The 17,234-nt window shown below is 40.0% G+C and overlaps 1 protein-coding gene and 1 non-coding gene across 7 annotated transcripts in view; both read left to right on the forward strand.

The window, feature by feature from the left end:
• KANSL2 (KAT8 regulatory NSL complex subunit 2) overlaps nt 1-17,234 on the forward strand; it is a 28,260-nt gene that overhangs the window by 2,861 nt on the left and 8,165 nt on the right. For all 6 annotated transcript variants that reach the window (XM_054238585.2, XM_054238587.2, XM_078336833.1 and 3 more), the window contains exons 4-7: nt 331-445; nt 6,886-7,053; nt 8,963-9,125; nt 10,188-10,284. In XM_054238585.2, coding sequence (XP_054094560.1) covers nt 331-445; nt 6,886-7,053; nt 8,963-9,125; nt 10,188-10,284 — 543 coding nt within the window. The remainder of the gene's footprint in view (nt 1-330; nt 446-6,885; nt 7,054-8,962; nt 9,126-10,187; nt 10,285-17,234) is intronic.
• LOC118144682 (small nucleolar RNA SNORA2/SNORA34 family) lies at nt 10,384-10,520 on the forward strand. Its single transcript, XR_004729432.1, has one exon. It is a non-coding gene; the product is annotated as a small nucleolar RNA SNORA2/SNORA34 family (small nucleolar RNA).

The following is a 17,234-nucleotide window of genomic DNA, read 5'->3' on the forward strand; positions in this document are numbered from 1 at the left end:
GTTTACTCTCCTAAGTTGGTGACCATTTCTTTAATTGCTTTTTTAATGCTCAGCAACTTTGTTAGGTAATTTCAGGAAACAATAATTTTAAGTTGATTTTTCTGTCCTTTTGAAAGGGCGTGGTTTATTCATTTATGTTGTAAGTAATCTTACTTGGGTTGTATTTTCTTTTAGAGTTTTTATTTGCCGGTACCTTTGTGCTATGTGTTCTTTTTTTTCCTTTGTTTTTAAAATTTCAAGGTTTGGGTTGATATGTTAAGTATCTAGTTTTGTATGGTGGAGTTACAGAGGTGGGAAGTCTTAATGGCTGCTCTCCCTTCCTTGCCTCAGATGAAGACAGCTGGAGTGATGGGGAGCAGGAACCCATTACTGTGGATCAGACATGGAGAGGTGACCCTGACAGTGAAGCTGATAGCATAGACAGTGATCAAGAAGATCCCCTAAAGTAAGTTGTAACTCCACATAAGGCATTTGAAATGTAGTTAGGATGTGGAATGTAGTGCTGCATGTTGTTAATAGATTAATAACCTGCGAGGGTTGAAGACAGCTTAGCCATTTGTCAGCAGTAAGAAGTTCTATGTATCAAAATGGCATGGTTAATTGTCATCTTGCTTCAAGGCAGAATGATTCTTTTTTTAGAAGCCTTGTAATTTAGAAAAAGTTTGAACACCAAATTCTACATATGAGAAAGTATAGGGGAGAAAATAGGAAATTTCTTAGATGTGGGTGTGTGGGAGGTGGGTTGAGAAATGATCAGAAGGTTTAGGGAAGAGAAAATGGTTGTGAATGGGTGCTAGGCCTAAACCTCAGGAATAATGTGATTGTACTTGAATACTTCTGCAAAATGTAGTGTTTTTGGATTAAAAAATTTTTTTCTAAGTTGTATATTGTTATAAATTGACAATTGTGCATATTTATTGGGTACGGTGTGGTGTTTGGATGCTTGTAAACCTTGTATCACAGCAGGGTAATTAGCATATTTATCATCACACATTTAGTGTTTTTGTGTGTGTGAATTTTTTTAAAAAGGTTTTCAGGAGTTTGGTTTCATGACTAAGAGAAACTGATATCTTAATTAGTTTTATATCTGCTCTTCACTTAACGCATTGTCACCATAGGAGTTGTAAAGCATAAAAACATTACCACTCCAAAGTCTCATGTTTCTATGTCTCAAGTTCTGGGTTTGGTTTTTTAAAATTTTTGCCTTCTGACTTCTGTGTATTAACACTTCTACTGACAGTTCGTTTAGAAGGACTGTAGATAGTGGAAGGCGTAATTTCTAGACTTGCAGACTTGACTGTTGGACTTTTGTTCTTGGAATAGCCTTTTCTTCATTACTTTGGATTCTTTGATTTGTAAGAAGTCATTGCCGGGTGTGGTGGCTTACGCCTGTGATCCAAGCACTTTGGAGCCCAAGGTGGGCGGTTCACCTGAGGTCGGGAGTTCAAGACCAGCCTGACCAACATGGTGAAACCCCATCTTAAAAAAAAAAAAAATGTCATTTAGGGTTACATTTTCTCCTGTCTAACTGCTAACCAGGCCTGACCCTGCTTAGCTTCTGAGATCAGGAGATTGGGCATGTTCAGGAGGGTATAGCCATAGGTTAGGGTTATGTTTTCTGAGTAGAATAATTTCATCCATTTCTATTGAGTAATCTCACTGTGGTCAACTATTCAGGAAGTACTAGTTTAGAAAGCCATCTAAGTAGTTTCAAAGGGAATGTCTGTTCTCTCACAGGATTATCTCACAAATAGTAAATTAAACCAACATACTCATTTTTTTTCCCATTGCGATTCTAGATGGCCAAACTTGCTGCTTTGAAGAGATGTATGCTCTATAGGGTCACAAAGTGAGTGTCGTTTGCTGTGGTAAACACTCAGCTTAAGGTCGAGAAACTTGATTTTATTAGTAATAATCTAGAGTGGCTCAGTCTCTAGGAGACACATCTATGCTGATTTAACTTGCAAGAAACTGCCATATAAACCAAAATGCCAGTTAATTTTATGAGAAATGTAAATGTGGAAAGGACTAGACAGTTGATGTCACTCTTTCCTAGAAGAAACATGTTCAGGAGAGAAAGTAAGGCCCCAAATATGGTCAACTATTATGTAACTAAGTATAAGGCTTTGTTGATTTTCCCAACGAGATTATTAAAAAAAATTTAGGCCCACTAAATATATGCATTTTTAGGCATGTAGAGTTGTTAAATATCTCCTTATAATATGATTACATATTACTATCTTGTTGTATTTAATATGATTTGGCAGTATTGAGTGAAATTCTTTTCATTAAGAATTTATATCTTAGGATGCCAGTCTTGTCATCAGTAGGATCACTTTTTGAATCATCTAATAGTTCAGCCACATTTATCTTCAATTGCTTGTTACAGAAAGGGCACTTTTTGTATTGTTTATGATGTTGCTAGAGACTTGATTCTAACTAGAATATTGTTGGCATAGTTTTTTAAACTTCCTGTTAGTATATACATGATTTATCTCAAAGTAACCACTTACTTGTTTTGTTAAAAGTAATCTTTAAAAGCTTGTTTATGGCCAGGCACAGTGACTCACGCATGTAATCCTGGCACTTTTTTTTTTTTTTTTACACAGATTATAAGATAAAGACTGGGTTTCACCATGTTGGTCAGGCTGGTCTTGAACTTCCCAACCTCAGGTGATCTGCCTGCCTTGGCCTCCAAAGTGCTTGGATTACCGATGTGAGCCACCACACCCGGCCAGCACTATTTTTTTTTTTTTTGAGATGGAGTTTCACTCTTGTCACCCAGGCTGGAGTGCAGTGGTGCGATCTCAGCTCACTGCAACCTCTGCCTGCCAGGTTCCAATGATTCTTCTGCCTCTGCCTCCCGAGTGGCTGGGATTACAGGAGCCCACCACAACTCAGCTGATTTTTGTATTTTCAGTAGAGATGGAGTTTCTCCATGTTGACCAGGCTGGTCTCGAACTCCTGACCTCAGGTGATTCTCCAACCTCGGCCTCCCAAAGTGCTGGGATTACAGGCATGAGTCACCATGCCCAGTGATCCTAGCACTTTGGGAGGCTGAGGTGCGAGCTTGCTTGAGCCCAGGAGTTTGAGACCAGCCTGGGCAACATAAGGAGACCCTATCTCGATAGAAGACTTAAAAATTAGCCAGATGTGATGATGCATGTCTGTAGTCTTAGCTACTCGAGAGGCCTGGGAGGTTGAGACTGTAGTGAGCTGTGATCATGCCGCTGCACTGCAGCCTGGATAACAGAGGGTGACCCTATTGCATGCACACAGAAAAAATAAATAAAAGTTTGTCTACAACATCTAATTCTTAGGAAGTTTTATCCTAAAGGTAATTGTTAAAGCTTCATTTCCCTTTTTAAAAGAAATTGTGTTATGTGACGTCTATAATATAAACATCTAAAACTTGTTTGACTGAAGGTTATTTCCACATAATTAAATCGCCATTGTTTTCCAAATAAAGAAATTCGGAGACTGCCTTTTATAAGAGAGATTATTAGTAGAATATAAGGTGAGGCCCTCTTTTAAGAAGATGAATTCTAATAATAAAATCTTGATTTTTATTTGTGCATATCAAAGAAAGGGCAGTTAGTAGATGATTTTAAATGTCCAGGTCTGAAAGTCTGGCACCTTCATCTTTAAATGAGGCATCTGTTACATGAACCAGGCATTCATTTAGTAGGTTGCTCACTGCCCTCACCAAATGTTTCTAGTATCTTTTAGTTAATATATTCCAGTTAATAAATCTTCAGGTTAATAAATTCCAGTCCCCAGACCACTGGTTAAATTTTCTTCTGATAGGATGCAGTGAAATTTTATTTATTTATTTATTTTGAGATGGAGTTTTGCTCGTTGCCCAGGCTGGAGTGCAATGGTGCAATCCTGGCTCACCGCAACTTCTCCTGGCTTCAAGCGATTCTCCTGCCTCAGCCTCCCGAGTAGCTGGGATTACAGGCATACGCTACCATACCAAGCTTATTAGAGAGGGGGTTTCTCCATGTTGGTTGGTTTGGTCTCGAACTCCTGACTTCAGGTGAGCTGTCCGCCTCGGTCTCCCAAAGTGCTAGTACAAGCGTGAGCTACCGTGCCTAGCTGAAATTAATTTTTTGAAAAAAAATTTATTTTTCTCACTTCCAGTATTCAAAAAGTGAATTTCATTTTAACAAACTATATATTAGGGTATAAGGCCTTAGTATTTTAGGTTACAGACAGGTTAATGCAGGCATAGCCCATTTTTTCTGAAGATGTAACTTAGTCACCTTGTGGAAACTGTTAGGTATTTTTAAAGCCTTTTCACATTTTCTGATACTCTTTTAGATTTTGTTATTTCTGTAATTCGCTGGTTTTATTTTATTTTTTTGGAGACAAGAGTCTTGTTCTGTCACTCAGGCTAGAGTGCAGTGGCACAATCTCGGTTCACTACAACCTCTGCCTTCCAGGTTCAAGTGATTCGCCTGCCTCAGCGTCCTGAGTAGCTAGGATTACAGGCATTTGCCACCACACTCGGCTAATTTTTATATTTTTAACAGAGATGGTTTTCGCCATGTTGACCAGGCTGGCCTTAGAACTCCTAGCCTCAGGTGATCCACCCGCCTTGGCCTCCTAAAGTGCTAGGATTACAGGTGTGAGCCACCATGCCTGGCCCTTTGATGGTTTTATTAATCATGTTTTGATTTTTAATTTCTGTTCACTTAATTTTACTTTGGAATATAGTTAAGTACCTCTTATACACAGGTAATACTGGCTCTTGTTTATATTTATGAAGAAATTTTGGCAGAAATTACTTGCTTTCAGTCCTAAAGTTAATTTTATATATTTATCCTGTGTATTTTCAGTGTCTTAACAGCTAATTTTTAAAAATAAAGCATAGACTGGGTACAGTGGCTCACGCCTATATTCTTTGGACTTTGGGAGACTGATTTAGGTGGATCACGAGGTCAGGAGTTTGAGACCACCCTGGGGAACATGGCGAAACCCTGTCTTTACTAAAAATACAAAAGAAGACATAAAAAAATTATCTGGGTGTGGTGGCACACGCCTGCAATCCCACCTACTGGAGAGGCTGAGGCACGAAAATTGCTTGAACCAGGGAGGCGGAGGTTGCAGTTAGCTAAGATTGCACCACTTCAGCCTGTATAACAGAGCAAGACTTTGTCTTAAAAAATAAAAGTATGACCGGGCGCGGTGGCTCACGCCTATAATCCCAGCACTTTGGGAGGCCGAGGTGGGTGGATCATGAGGTCAAGAGATTGAGACCATCCTGGTCAACAAGGTGAAACCCCATCTCTACTAAAAATATGAAAATTAGCTGGGCATGGTGGTACGTGCCTGTAGTCCCAGCTACTCGGGAGGCTGCAGGAGAATTGTTTGAACCCAGAAGGCGGAGATTGCGGTGAGCTGAGATTGTGCCATTGCACTCCAGTCTGGGTAACAACAGCTAAACTCCATCTCAAAAGATAAAAAAATTAAAAAAATAAAAGTATGACGTGTACAAAAAGTAATACGTAATTTTTTGACTGAAAATTAGTTTATATAATTTATGTCTATTACCTTTTCAATAAAATTTTTACTCAAAGTATGAAACAATATCAAGATACATAGCTTGTTCTTTTTATGTAATGATTAGACAAGATGAATGAAACAATTTTAAAAGTTCAGTGTTATTCTCTTAATTTAAAAAATTTTTTTATTTTTGGTAGAGACAAGGTTTCACTATGTTGCCCAGGGTAGTCTCAAACTCCTGACCTCCTGTAATCCTAGCTACTGGATCCATCTCTATTAAAAATACAAAAATTAGCCAGATGTGGTAAGCGCCTGTAATCCTAGCCTCTGGAGTAGCTGGGATTGCAGTTGTCCACCACCACACCTGGCTAATTTTTGTATTTTTAATTGAGATGGGGTTTCACTATCTTGGCCAGCTTGGTCTTGAACTTCTGACCTCATGCTCCTGACCTCATGATCCACCTGCCTCGGCCTTCCAAAGTGCTGGGATTATAGGCGTGAGCCACTGTGCCCAACTTTTTTTAATTTTTTTGAGACATGGTCTTGCTCTGTCACCCAGGCTGGGAGTACGGTGGTGCCGTCTCAGCTCACTGCAGCCTCCCACTCCCAGGCTCAAGTGATCCTCTCACCTCAGCCTCTTGAGTAGCTGGGACTACAGGTATAAACCACCGTGCCCAGCTAACTTTTGTATTGACAGGGTTTTACCATGGTGTACCCCAGACTGGTCTTGAACTCCCAGGCTCAAGCAATCTGCCTGCCTTGGCCTCCCAAAGTGCTGGGATTATAGGCGTAAACCACTGCACCTGGCCTCATTTCTTAATTTTGAATTGCATAAATCAGGGCCAGGGAACAGTCTTCCTTCTATACATTAATCACTAGCATAACTTTTGGAAGTTCTTTTTTTTTTTTGAGATGGAATCTTGCTCTGTTGCCCAGGCTAGAATGCTGTAGTGCTGTCTCAGTTCGCTGCAACCTCTACCTGTGGGTTCAAGCAATTCTCCTGCCCCAGACTTCTGAGTAGCTGGGATTACAGGCACCCACCACCATGCCCAGCTGATTTTTGTGTTTTCAGTAGAGATAGGGTTTTGCCATATTGGCCAGGCTGGACTCTAATATAATGCAAATAACTGGGAAAAATAATAAGACTTTTCCCACATTTTGTGAAATCACAGATTAGTGTTCTTTCTTAGAGATTTTCTCTTTTGTTTTATTTAAGTACCACTTGAATGATAAAATAGTTTGTGAAAACAGTATGTTAAGGTGACTATCTCAGTACCGAACTTGTTAAATAACAAATGTAGTCTCACATCTCTACTCTTTTTAACTTGGGTTTTATTATTATTTTCTTAGGCTTTGCTGAATTCTGTTTTATTCCAGACATGCTGGTGTCTACACGGCAGAAGAAGTGGCTCTGATTATGCGTGAGAAGCTAATTCGTTTACAGTCTCTGTACATTGATCAGTTTAAACGACTTCAGCATCTGCTCAAGGAGAAGAAGCGCCGGTACTTACATAATCGCAAAGTGGAACATGAAGCCCTAGGCAAGTTTTATGCCAGTTCAACAAGCTGTTGTGGGTTTAACGTGTGGATTTGGTAGTATAGTCCTGTGTTGCTTAATGATGGGGATACATACGTTGTTAGGCAATTTTTTTTTCTTTTGGAGTTAGGTGATTTTTATCATTCAAACTTCATAGAGTGTCTTAGGCTAACCTAGGTGGTATAGCTTGCAGCGTACCTAGGCTGCAAACCTAGAAACATGTTACTGTACTAAATACTGTGGGTGGTTGTAACACAGTGGTAAGTGTGTACCTAAACACATCTAAACATAGCAAAGGTACAGTTAAATTATGGCATAAAAGATTTTAAAAATGGGCATGTAGCATGAATGGAGCTTGTAGGATTGGAAGTTGTTTTGGGCATGTGAGTGAGTGGTAAGTGGTGTGTCAGGAAGGCCTAGCACATTATTATTTACTACTGTAGATGTTTTCAGTACTGTACACTTAGGCTATACTAAATTTATTTTTAAAATTCTTCAATAATAAATTAACTTTAGCTTACTCAAACTTGTTTACTTTATAAACTTTTTTTTTTTTTTAAACTGAGACAGACATGCAGTCGTGCTCTACTGCCCAGACTGGAGTGCAGTGGTGCCATCTCAGCTCCCTGCAACCTCTGCCTCCTAGGTTCAAGCCACCTCAGCTTCCTGAGTATTTGGGATTACAGGCATGTGCTATTTTTTTTATTTTTAATAGAGATGGGGTTTTGCCATTGGCCAGGCTGGTCTTGAACTCCTGACCCCAAGCAATCCACCCACTTAGGTCTCCCAAAGTTCTGGGATTGCAGGTGTGAACCATTGCACCTGCGCTATAAATTTTTTTTTTTAAAGAAGTGGCATGATCCTTGCTCACTGCAGCCTTGAACTCATGGACTTAAGCTATCCTGCCTCAGCCTCCTGAGTAGCTAGGACTGCAGATGCACCACCATACTCAATCAACTGTTTTAAAATCTTTGTAGAGACAGGGTCTTACTATGTTACTCAGGTTGGTCTTGAACTCCTGTGCTCAAGTGATCCTTCTACCTTGGCTTCCCAGAGTATTCGGATTGATTACAAGGATGAGTCACTGTTCCTGGCCTTTATAAACTTAAAAAAAATTTTTTTTTAAACTTCTGGACTCTGTAATAACACTTAATGTAAAACACAAACACATTGTACAGCTGCACAAAAATATTTTCTTTATATCCTATAAACTTTTCTAGTTTTAATTTTTTTCTTAAAAAAGAAAACCTTTTAAACTTTTGTTAAGAAGTAAGATGCAAACACGTACATTCACCTAGCCTACATGGGCCTAGTGTCACTGTCTTCCACCTCCACATCTTGTCCCAGTGTAAGGTCTTTAGGGACAACCATGTGCAACAAGTTGTCATCTCATGATAACGATGCCTTCTGCAGTAACTTCTGAGAGACCTGGCTGAGACTGTTTTACATTTAGCTTTTTTTAAATAAATAGAGTAGAGTACATTCTAAGGATAAATATTATATAGTAAATGCATAAACCAGTAACATGGTTGTTTATTACCAAGTATTATGTACTGTGCATAATTGTATGTGCTAGACTTTTACACAACTGGCAGTGCAGTAGATTTGGTCACCAGCATCACCACAGATGTGTGAGTTGAATTATGATGTCACTAGGCAATAAGAATTTTTCAGCTTTGTTATAATCTTAGGGGACCACCATAGTATATATGGGCCGTGATTGATTAAAAAGTGGTTATATGTAGCACATGACTGTAATTAGATTTATTTCTGTCTTGGTACCTGGAATGGGGGAGAGTTTGCTTTTGAAACTGCCTGTTTTATGCTAAAGATTTTTCTGTTTACTTGTTGATTTGGAGAAATAGCCTTGATGGGTTGCTTGACAAATAACATCTTGACTCTTATAACTCTAGGCAGTAGTCTGCTGACTGGCCCAGAGGGACTTTTGGCCAAAGAACGAGAGAACTTAAAACGATTAAAATGTCTGCGTCGATACCGCCAGAGATATGGAGTGGAAGCCTTACTGCATAGGCAGTTGAAAGAACGCAGAATGCTGGCCACAGATGGTGCCACCCAACAGGTAATTTTTGTGTATACTTTATTTTTATTTATTTTTATTTTTTTGACATAGAGTCTTGCACTGTTGCTCAGGCTGGAGTACAATAGCGTGATCTTGGCTTGTTGCACCCTCCACCACCTAAGTTCAAATGATTCTCCTGCCTTAGCCTCCCAAGTAGCTGGGATTATGGGTCCTTGCCTCCACGCCCAGCTGATTTTTTTGTATTTTTAGTAGAGATGGGGTCTCACTATGTTGACCAGGCTGGTCTTGAGCACCTGACCTCGTGATCCACCTGCCTCGGCCTCCCAGAGTGTTGGGATTACAGGCATGAGCCACCGTGCCTGGCCATGTTCACTTTATTTACAAAGTTAGGGTAATTATCAAAACATTATGTCCGGTCTTAGATCTGAAATCTGACTTTCTGCACTTTGGTTGTAGTGAAAGCACTTAGCTTGAAGTCAGGAGACATGGATTTTAGTCTCAGTCCCCACTGATGAGCTTTATGTCTGCACAGACAGCTTAACTTCTCTGGGCCTCCGTATTCTCATCTGCATATTGAGTAGTTGGAATAAGTTTCTAAGTCCTTCGGTTCAGATATTCTTCAGTTCAGAAATAAACACAGGTTAAGCCTAAATTGCTTGGGAATCTTGTTTTAAAAGATGTGAAGGTAGAATAGGGGCAATTGAATGTCAGGAAGTAAGGTTAATAGGAAGAAAAGAAAAGTGGTTATTCTGAAATTTGTTTTTGAAACCCTTGGTCTCTGTTTCACTAAGAGTAGTTTTATTTGTTTCATTTGTTAAGATTCCACCTAAGGTTACAATTTCCAAGACTTCTGTTGGTAAAAGACAAAATCTTAGTTTGGCTATGTCACAGTTTTAGAATATGGAGAGGTGTATTTGGGATTAAGGTTGACTCATTATATGCTAGGTTTTAGTTTTTTGTCTTTTGCATAATATTGGTGTATCTATTTTTGTTAAATGTTGAATTTTCTATCCTTTAGGATGTGCTTTTCTTATATGACTGTTTTCATCGTAATTGTATGTTCTTTTGTGGGTCTATTTTATCTGTCTTTTTCCATTTTAGGCCCATACCACTCGTTCCAGTCAGAGGTGCTTGGCCTTCGTGGATGATGTTCGTTGTTCCAATCAATCTCTTCCAATGACCAGACACTGCCTTACCCGTATCTTTTTACTTTGCCTGTTAAGGCTCTGATTTGCTAGTTTGAAGACTAGTGGGAATCTCTGTGCTAGTTTGCTTAGTTGAAGGTTTTTGTTTTCCTTTGGCCCTGAATCAAGGCCAGCAGTTTGCTGAAGCTGTTGGTTTCAAGCAGGAGCCTAAAGAATTATCTTTCTATGGTCTGTTGGCCATTTCATAACTTCGGAAATGTAGTGGTCAGTTCATTAGAAAGAAACATGAGTCATTTGTTATAGATGTGGGCTAATATTTATTTATAGTCTTAATACTAGAGTTCCACAATATCCATAAAATGTTTATAATTGTCTCGGTTTCTGATTTAACTTGCTTATTAGAAGCCTAATGCTGTTAAATCTAATTATAACCTTAAAAAATTACTGTGGGTGGCCTGGTGTGGTGGCTCATGCCTGTAATCCCAGCACTTTGGGAGGCCGAGGTGGGTGGATCATGAGATCAAGAGTTCAAGACCATCCTGGCCAACATGGTGAAACCCTGTCTCTACTAAAAAAATATACAAAAATAAACTGGGTGTGGTGGTGCGTGCCTATAGTCCCAGCTACTCAGGAGGCTGAGGCAGGAGAATTGCTTGAACCTAGGAGGTGGAGGTGGCAGTGAGCCGAGATTGTGCCACCTGCACTCCAGCCTGGCAACAGAGTGAGACTCTTTGTCTCCCAAAAAAAAAAAAAAAAAAAAAAAATTTGGGTTTTCCACCCCAATTGAAAGGATGATTCTGCACTGTGAAATTCTAGTATTATCCTTTTGTGTGATTAGGGCTCTGACTTCTGTATTTTTATTTTATTTTTTGGAGACAGAATTTTGCTCGTCTCCTAGGCTGGAGTGATCATGGATCACTGCAACCTCTGCCTCCTGGGTTCAAGCAATTCTTCTGCCTTAGCCTCCTGAGTAGCTGTGATTACAGGTGTGCACCGCCACACCTGGCTAATTTCTGTATTATTAGAGATGAGGTTTCACCATGTTGGCCAGGTTTGTCTCAAAACTCCTGACCTCAGGTGATCCACCATCTTTGGCTTCCCAAAATGCTGAGATTACTGACGTGAGATACTGTGTCTGATGTTTGTTTGTTTTGAGACAGAGTCTCACTCTGTTTCCAGACTGGAGTGCAGTTGGCATCATCTTGGCCCACTGCAACCTCTGCCTTCTGGGTTCAAGTGATTTTCCTTTCTCAGCCTCCTGAGTAGCTGGTACTACAGGCATGTGCCACCACATCCAGCTAATTTTTGTATTTTTAGTAGAGACGGGGTTTCACCATGTTGGCCAATATGGTCTCAATTTCCCGCGCCTACCTTGGCCTCCCAAAATGCTGAGATTAGCCGGCTTTAATTTTAATTTTAATTTTTTTTTGAGATGGAGTTTCGCTCTTATTACCCATACTAGAGTACAATGGCATGATCTTGGCTCACCACAACCTCCACCTCCTGGGTTCAGGCAATTCTCCTGCCTCAGCCTCCTGAGTAGCTGGGATTACAGGCGCACGCCACCATGCCCAGCTAATTTTTTGTATTTTTAGTAGAGACAGGGTTTCACCATGTTGACCAGGATGGTCTCGATCTCTTGACCTCGTGATCCACCCGCCTCAGCCTCCCAAAGTGCTGGGATTACAGGCGTGAGCCACCGTGCCTGGCCCTATTTTTAATTTTTAAAAATTTATTTATTTTTTTTGAGATGGAGTCTTGCTGTGTTGCCCAGGCTGGAGTGCATTGTCTTAGTCATAGCTCACTGTAGCCTTGAACTCCTGGGCTCACGCAGTTCTCCCACCTCAGCCTCTGAATAGCTGGGACTATGTATGTGTGCCAGCATGCCTGGCTAATTATTTAATTTCATTATTACTATTTTTTTGAAACAGAGTCTCGCTCTGTTGCCCAAGCTGCAGTGTTAGAGGTGTGATCTCGGCTCACTGCAACCTCTGCCTCTCAGGTACAAGCAATTCTTGTGCCTCAGCCTCCTGAGTAGCTGGGATTACAGGTGCATGATACCATGCCTGGCTAATTTTTATATTTTTGGTAGAGATGGGGTTTCACAGTCTTGGCCAGGTTGGTCTCAAATTCCTGATCTCAGGTGATCCTCCCGCCTTGGCCTCCCAAAATGCTAGAATTACGGGTGTGAGTCAATGTGCCTGGCCACTGTTTTTTAAATTTTTTTGTAGAGACAGGTCTCACTATGTTGCCCAGGCTGGTCTCAAACTGCTGGGCTTACAGGCATGAGCCACTGTACCTGGCCTTTATAAACTTAAAAAAAATTCTTCTAACTTGACTCTCAAACATTTTTCTTTTTAAAAATTTTTTTGAGACAGAGTCTCTGTTGCTCAGGTTGGAGTGCAGTGGCATGATTACGGCTTACTGCAGCTCTCTACCTGTTGGTCATAAGCAATTTTCCCACCTCAACCACCAGGGTAGCTGGGACTACAGGCATGTGCTACTACGTTGTCCACGTAATTTTGTTTTTTATAGAGAGGAGGTGTCACTATGTTGCCTAGGCTGGTTTCAAATTTCTGAGCTCATGTTACCCTCCCAACTCAGCCTCCCAAAGTAATAGGATTATAGGTGTGAGCTACCACGCCCATCTCTTGACTCTTGTAATAACACTTAGCCACTGTACCTGGCCTCTAACTTGCATATTTTTAACATCATTCAAAGTAGAAGTTTACTGTTTCCAAAAATAAGTTGTTTTTTTTTTTTTCTTTCAATTAATTTGCCTTTGAACCATCATAATGTCTCTTGATTTTGTTAAAGGACCACATTTGTCATTGGGCCTTCTCTGTTTCTTGGAGCCAGACCTCACAATTTAAGCTAAAACGCGATTGGCTAACAACTTAAAACTTTTTTTTTTTTTGAGACGGAGTTTCACTCTTGTTACCCAGGCTGGAGTGCAATGGCATGATCTCGGCTCACCGCAACCTCCACTTCCTGGGTTCAGGCAATTCTCCTGCCTCAGCCTCCTGAGTAGCTGGGATTACAGGCACGTGCCACCACGCCCAGCTAATTTTTTGTATTTTTAGTAGAGACACGGGGTTTCACCATGTTGGCCAGGATGGTCTCTATCTGTTGATCTCGTGATCCACCCGCCGAGGCCTCCCAAAGTGCTGGGATTACAGGCTTGAGCCACCACGCCCGGCCGGGAGCATCTTTTGAGCCTACCAGTTTGAACCTGCAGGATCATGCCACTGCATACTACCTTGGGTGACAGAGCAAGACCCTGTCTCTTAAAAAAAAAAAAAAAGTCTGGGTGTGGTGGTTCACACCTGTAATCCCAATACTTGGGGAGGTGAGGCGGGTGGATAGTGGGGTCAGGAGTTCAAGAGCAGCCTGGCCAAGATGGTGAAACCCTGTCTCTACTAAAAATACAAAAAAAAAAATTAGCCAGACATGGTGGTGGGCTACTGTAAACCCAGCTAGCTACTTGGGAGGCTGAGGCAGAGAATTGCTTGAACCTGGGAGGTGAAAGTGGCAGTGAGATGAGATCACACCACTGCACTCCAGGCTGGGTGACAGTGAGACTCCGTCTCAAAAAAAAAAAAAAAATTGCTTAAACCACAATTGGGTGGTTGGTCGTGGTGTCTCATACCTGTAATCTCAGCACTTCAGGAGGCCGAAGTCAGGCAGATCATGAGGTCAGGAGTTGAAGACCAGCCTGACTAATAATGGTGAAACCCTGTTTCTTCTAAAAATAGAAAAATTAGCTGGGCGTGGTGGTGCGCACCTGTAGTCCCAGCTACTTGGGAGGCTGAGGCGGGAGAATTGCTTGAACCTAGGAGGGGGAGGTTGCAGCGAGCCAAGATTGTACCACTGCACTCCAGGCTGGGCGACAGAGTGAGGCTCTATCTCAAAAATAGTTGGGCATATTTAAAAGAAGATAGAAAAGGCTAATAGTTGAAAAGTGTATATCTTCGCTATAAATACAGTTGGCCTTTGAACAATTCAGGGGTTTGGGGTGCTGAGCCCCCTACACAGTTGAAAGTTTGCGTATAATTTTTGATTCCTGCAAAACTTAACTGCTAGTAACCTTTAGCTTACTGTTGATAGAAGCTTTATCAACAACATAGTCAACTGATGCTATATTTTATATGTTTATATGTCATATATTGTATTCTTAAACTAAGAAAATATTACTAAGAAAATCATAGGGAAAATTTTTTTTCTGTTTATTAAATGGAAGGATTATCATAAAGATTCTTACGGTCTTTATGTTGAGTAAGTGGAGGGGATGGCAGAGGCAGAAGAAAATGCATATGTAAGTGGACCTGTGCAGTTCAAGCCTGTGTTGTTCAAAGGTTAACTGTAAATAGGAAGTAAAACAAGGAAAATTTAAAATCTATAAAATTGATACTTGTACATATATTTGTTTTAAAATAAAATTTAAAATGTGCAATTAAATGAGTCAGTGAATTTCACAAGTAGGTGAGAGTATGGTAAAATGAACGCTTCTAAATATTGGCAGTGGGAATATAAATTGACATAAGCTTTTTGAAAGTAGTTTGAAAGTAATTCATATTTTTTCACATGGTAATTTTTACCTCCGGAAATTTATTTTGAAGAGAGAATCAAATGCAGACCAATATTTTTACATAAAATATTCTTTGAACTAAAGACAGCCTTAACATTTTTTATCTCCCTGGACAATAGGGATATAAATCATAGCACAACATAGTATGGATTATTTTCAGGTATTAAATATATTTAACACAATTTATGAACGACAGCAAAATGATAGTGACATTCTGTATAGTGTCTAAACTGCGTGAAACAAAATTCTGGGAGGGAACAACATGGATGTGGTAATTTTTGCATGGCGTGGTTATGAATGCCCCCTTTTCACTGTTCCTTTTTTTTTTTTTTTAAGGTGAACTTGAATTACTTTTATAAGGGAAAAAACTCATTTTACAGATAGTATAGATTATGTGTTTCTTATAATACTGTAATACTGTACTCAAAGATATAAAGCAAAGTTGAAAATGAAATGTATTTGAAAGAGAAGGGAAGTGTTTTTTTTTCCTTTTGTGCTCTTTCCTTTCCACTCCATAGTTGCCTAAGTTACTTACCCTTCCTTAAGTCCTTATCCCAGAGAAAGATGCGACTGCCATTGGTGACCTGTTAACTCTTTACTGTGGTCTAATGGAGACAGCACTCGACTGAAAGTGAAGGACCCAGACTATAGTTGTAGGTTAACCATTCCCTTCTTTTCTTCTTTGTCCCCATCTGAAGGGAAAGTGGGTGGAGGATGATGGGGGGGACTCCTTTTTTAGGATATTGTGGTATTAAATACATAAGAGACTTGTGAAAATCCTTTGAATTCCAGTGGAAAAAAGTTCTTGGCTAGGCGTGGTGGCTCACGCCTGTAGTCCTAACACTTTGGGATGCTGAGGTGGGTGGATCACCTGAGATCAGGAGTTTGTTTGAGGCCTGCCAGGCCAACATGGCGAAACCCTGTTTCTACTAAAAATACAAAAATTCGCCGGGTATGATGGTGATTGCCTGTAATCCCAGCTACTCAGGAGGCTGAGACAGGAGAATTGCTTGAACCCGGGAGGCCCAGGTTGCAGTGAGCTGAGATTGCGCCACTGCATTCCAGCCTGGGTGACAGAGTGAGACTTCGTCTTAAAAAAAAAAAAAAGTTCTGGTTGAAACATTTAATGGATAACATTTTAAATATTAATAATTTAAGAATGGGCTTCTTAAGCACATTAGATATTGCTTAGGTACATAGTGCAGATCTGATGGTTCCCATTAGGTTCATATGTTTATTCATTTGGTTATTCATTCAATAAACACTTGTTTGCTTTGTACTATCTTCCGTTTCTTTAGAGTAGTGGTTTTCAACTGGGGGCCATCTTGTTTTCCAGTTGGCAATGTGTGGATAAATTTTTGGTTGTTATACCTCAGAGATGGAGATGCTACTGACAGGCCAGGAATGCCGCTATACATTTTTCTTCCAACAAAGATGTACCTGGTCCACAATGTTGGTAGTGTCACAGCCATCACACCCTACTTGAGAGTTCAGTTATTTCCAGGTATGGATTGAAAGTAATGGCTTAAAGAAAGGAAGAAAGAAAGAAAAAAACGAAAGTAATGGATTTATTCAAGAAAGTTTATATGGTTTAAAAAACTAAATTTGTAGGCCGGGTGCAGTGACTCATGCCTTTAATCCCAGCATTTTGGGAGGCTGATGCGGGTGGATCACCTGAGGTCAAGAGTTAGAGACCAGCCTGACCAACATGGTAAAACTCCATCTCTACTAAAAATACAAAATTCGCCAGGTGTGTTGGCACATGCCTGTAATCTCAGCTATTCGAGAGGCTGAGGCAGGAGAATTGCTTGAACCTGGGAGGAGGAGGTTGCAGTTAGCCGAGATCATGCCATTGCACTCCAGCCTGGGCAACAAGAGCAAAACTGCCTCAAAAAAAAAAAAATTATACGTTAGATTTTTTTAATTTTTAAAAATTACAATTCCATAATCCAGCTACTATCAGTTTATAGAAAAATTGTGTTTTCTGGTTAAAAATAAGTCTAATTTTAAAATAATGTTTATTAATCTAGAAAAATAACCAGGTAGTTAAGATTTCAAGAAATGGTAACACTTGCATAAAATGTGTTTTGTAGAGTAACTTGGAATTTTACTGTTATCTAATCATAATCTTGATTTTGATTCATCCTACAGAACTTCTTTGCTAACTTGGAAATAAAGACCTGCCTTTAACAAAAGTTGTTGTAGAGTCCTTGCAGTGTTTCTGGAGTATTTTTTTTTCCAATGGGCCTTCATAAGCAAAATTTTCTTCTTCCTTTAGGATCAGAAAAGGGCTCCCCTGAACTACCACACTCCCCCAAAAAATAAAAAGCATGGATATTTAATTTCTTGTCAGTATATGATATCTAGTGACTTCTACTAGAGCTGTTTTCCCTTACTCCAGTGTGCTTTAAATGA

This window comes from Callithrix jacchus, chromosome 9 (genome assembly GCF_049354715.1).
Source record: "Callithrix jacchus isolate 240 chromosome 9, calJac240_pri, whole genome shotgun sequence".
NCBI lineage: Eukaryota > Metazoa > Chordata > Mammalia > Primates > Cebidae > Callithrix > Callithrix jacchus.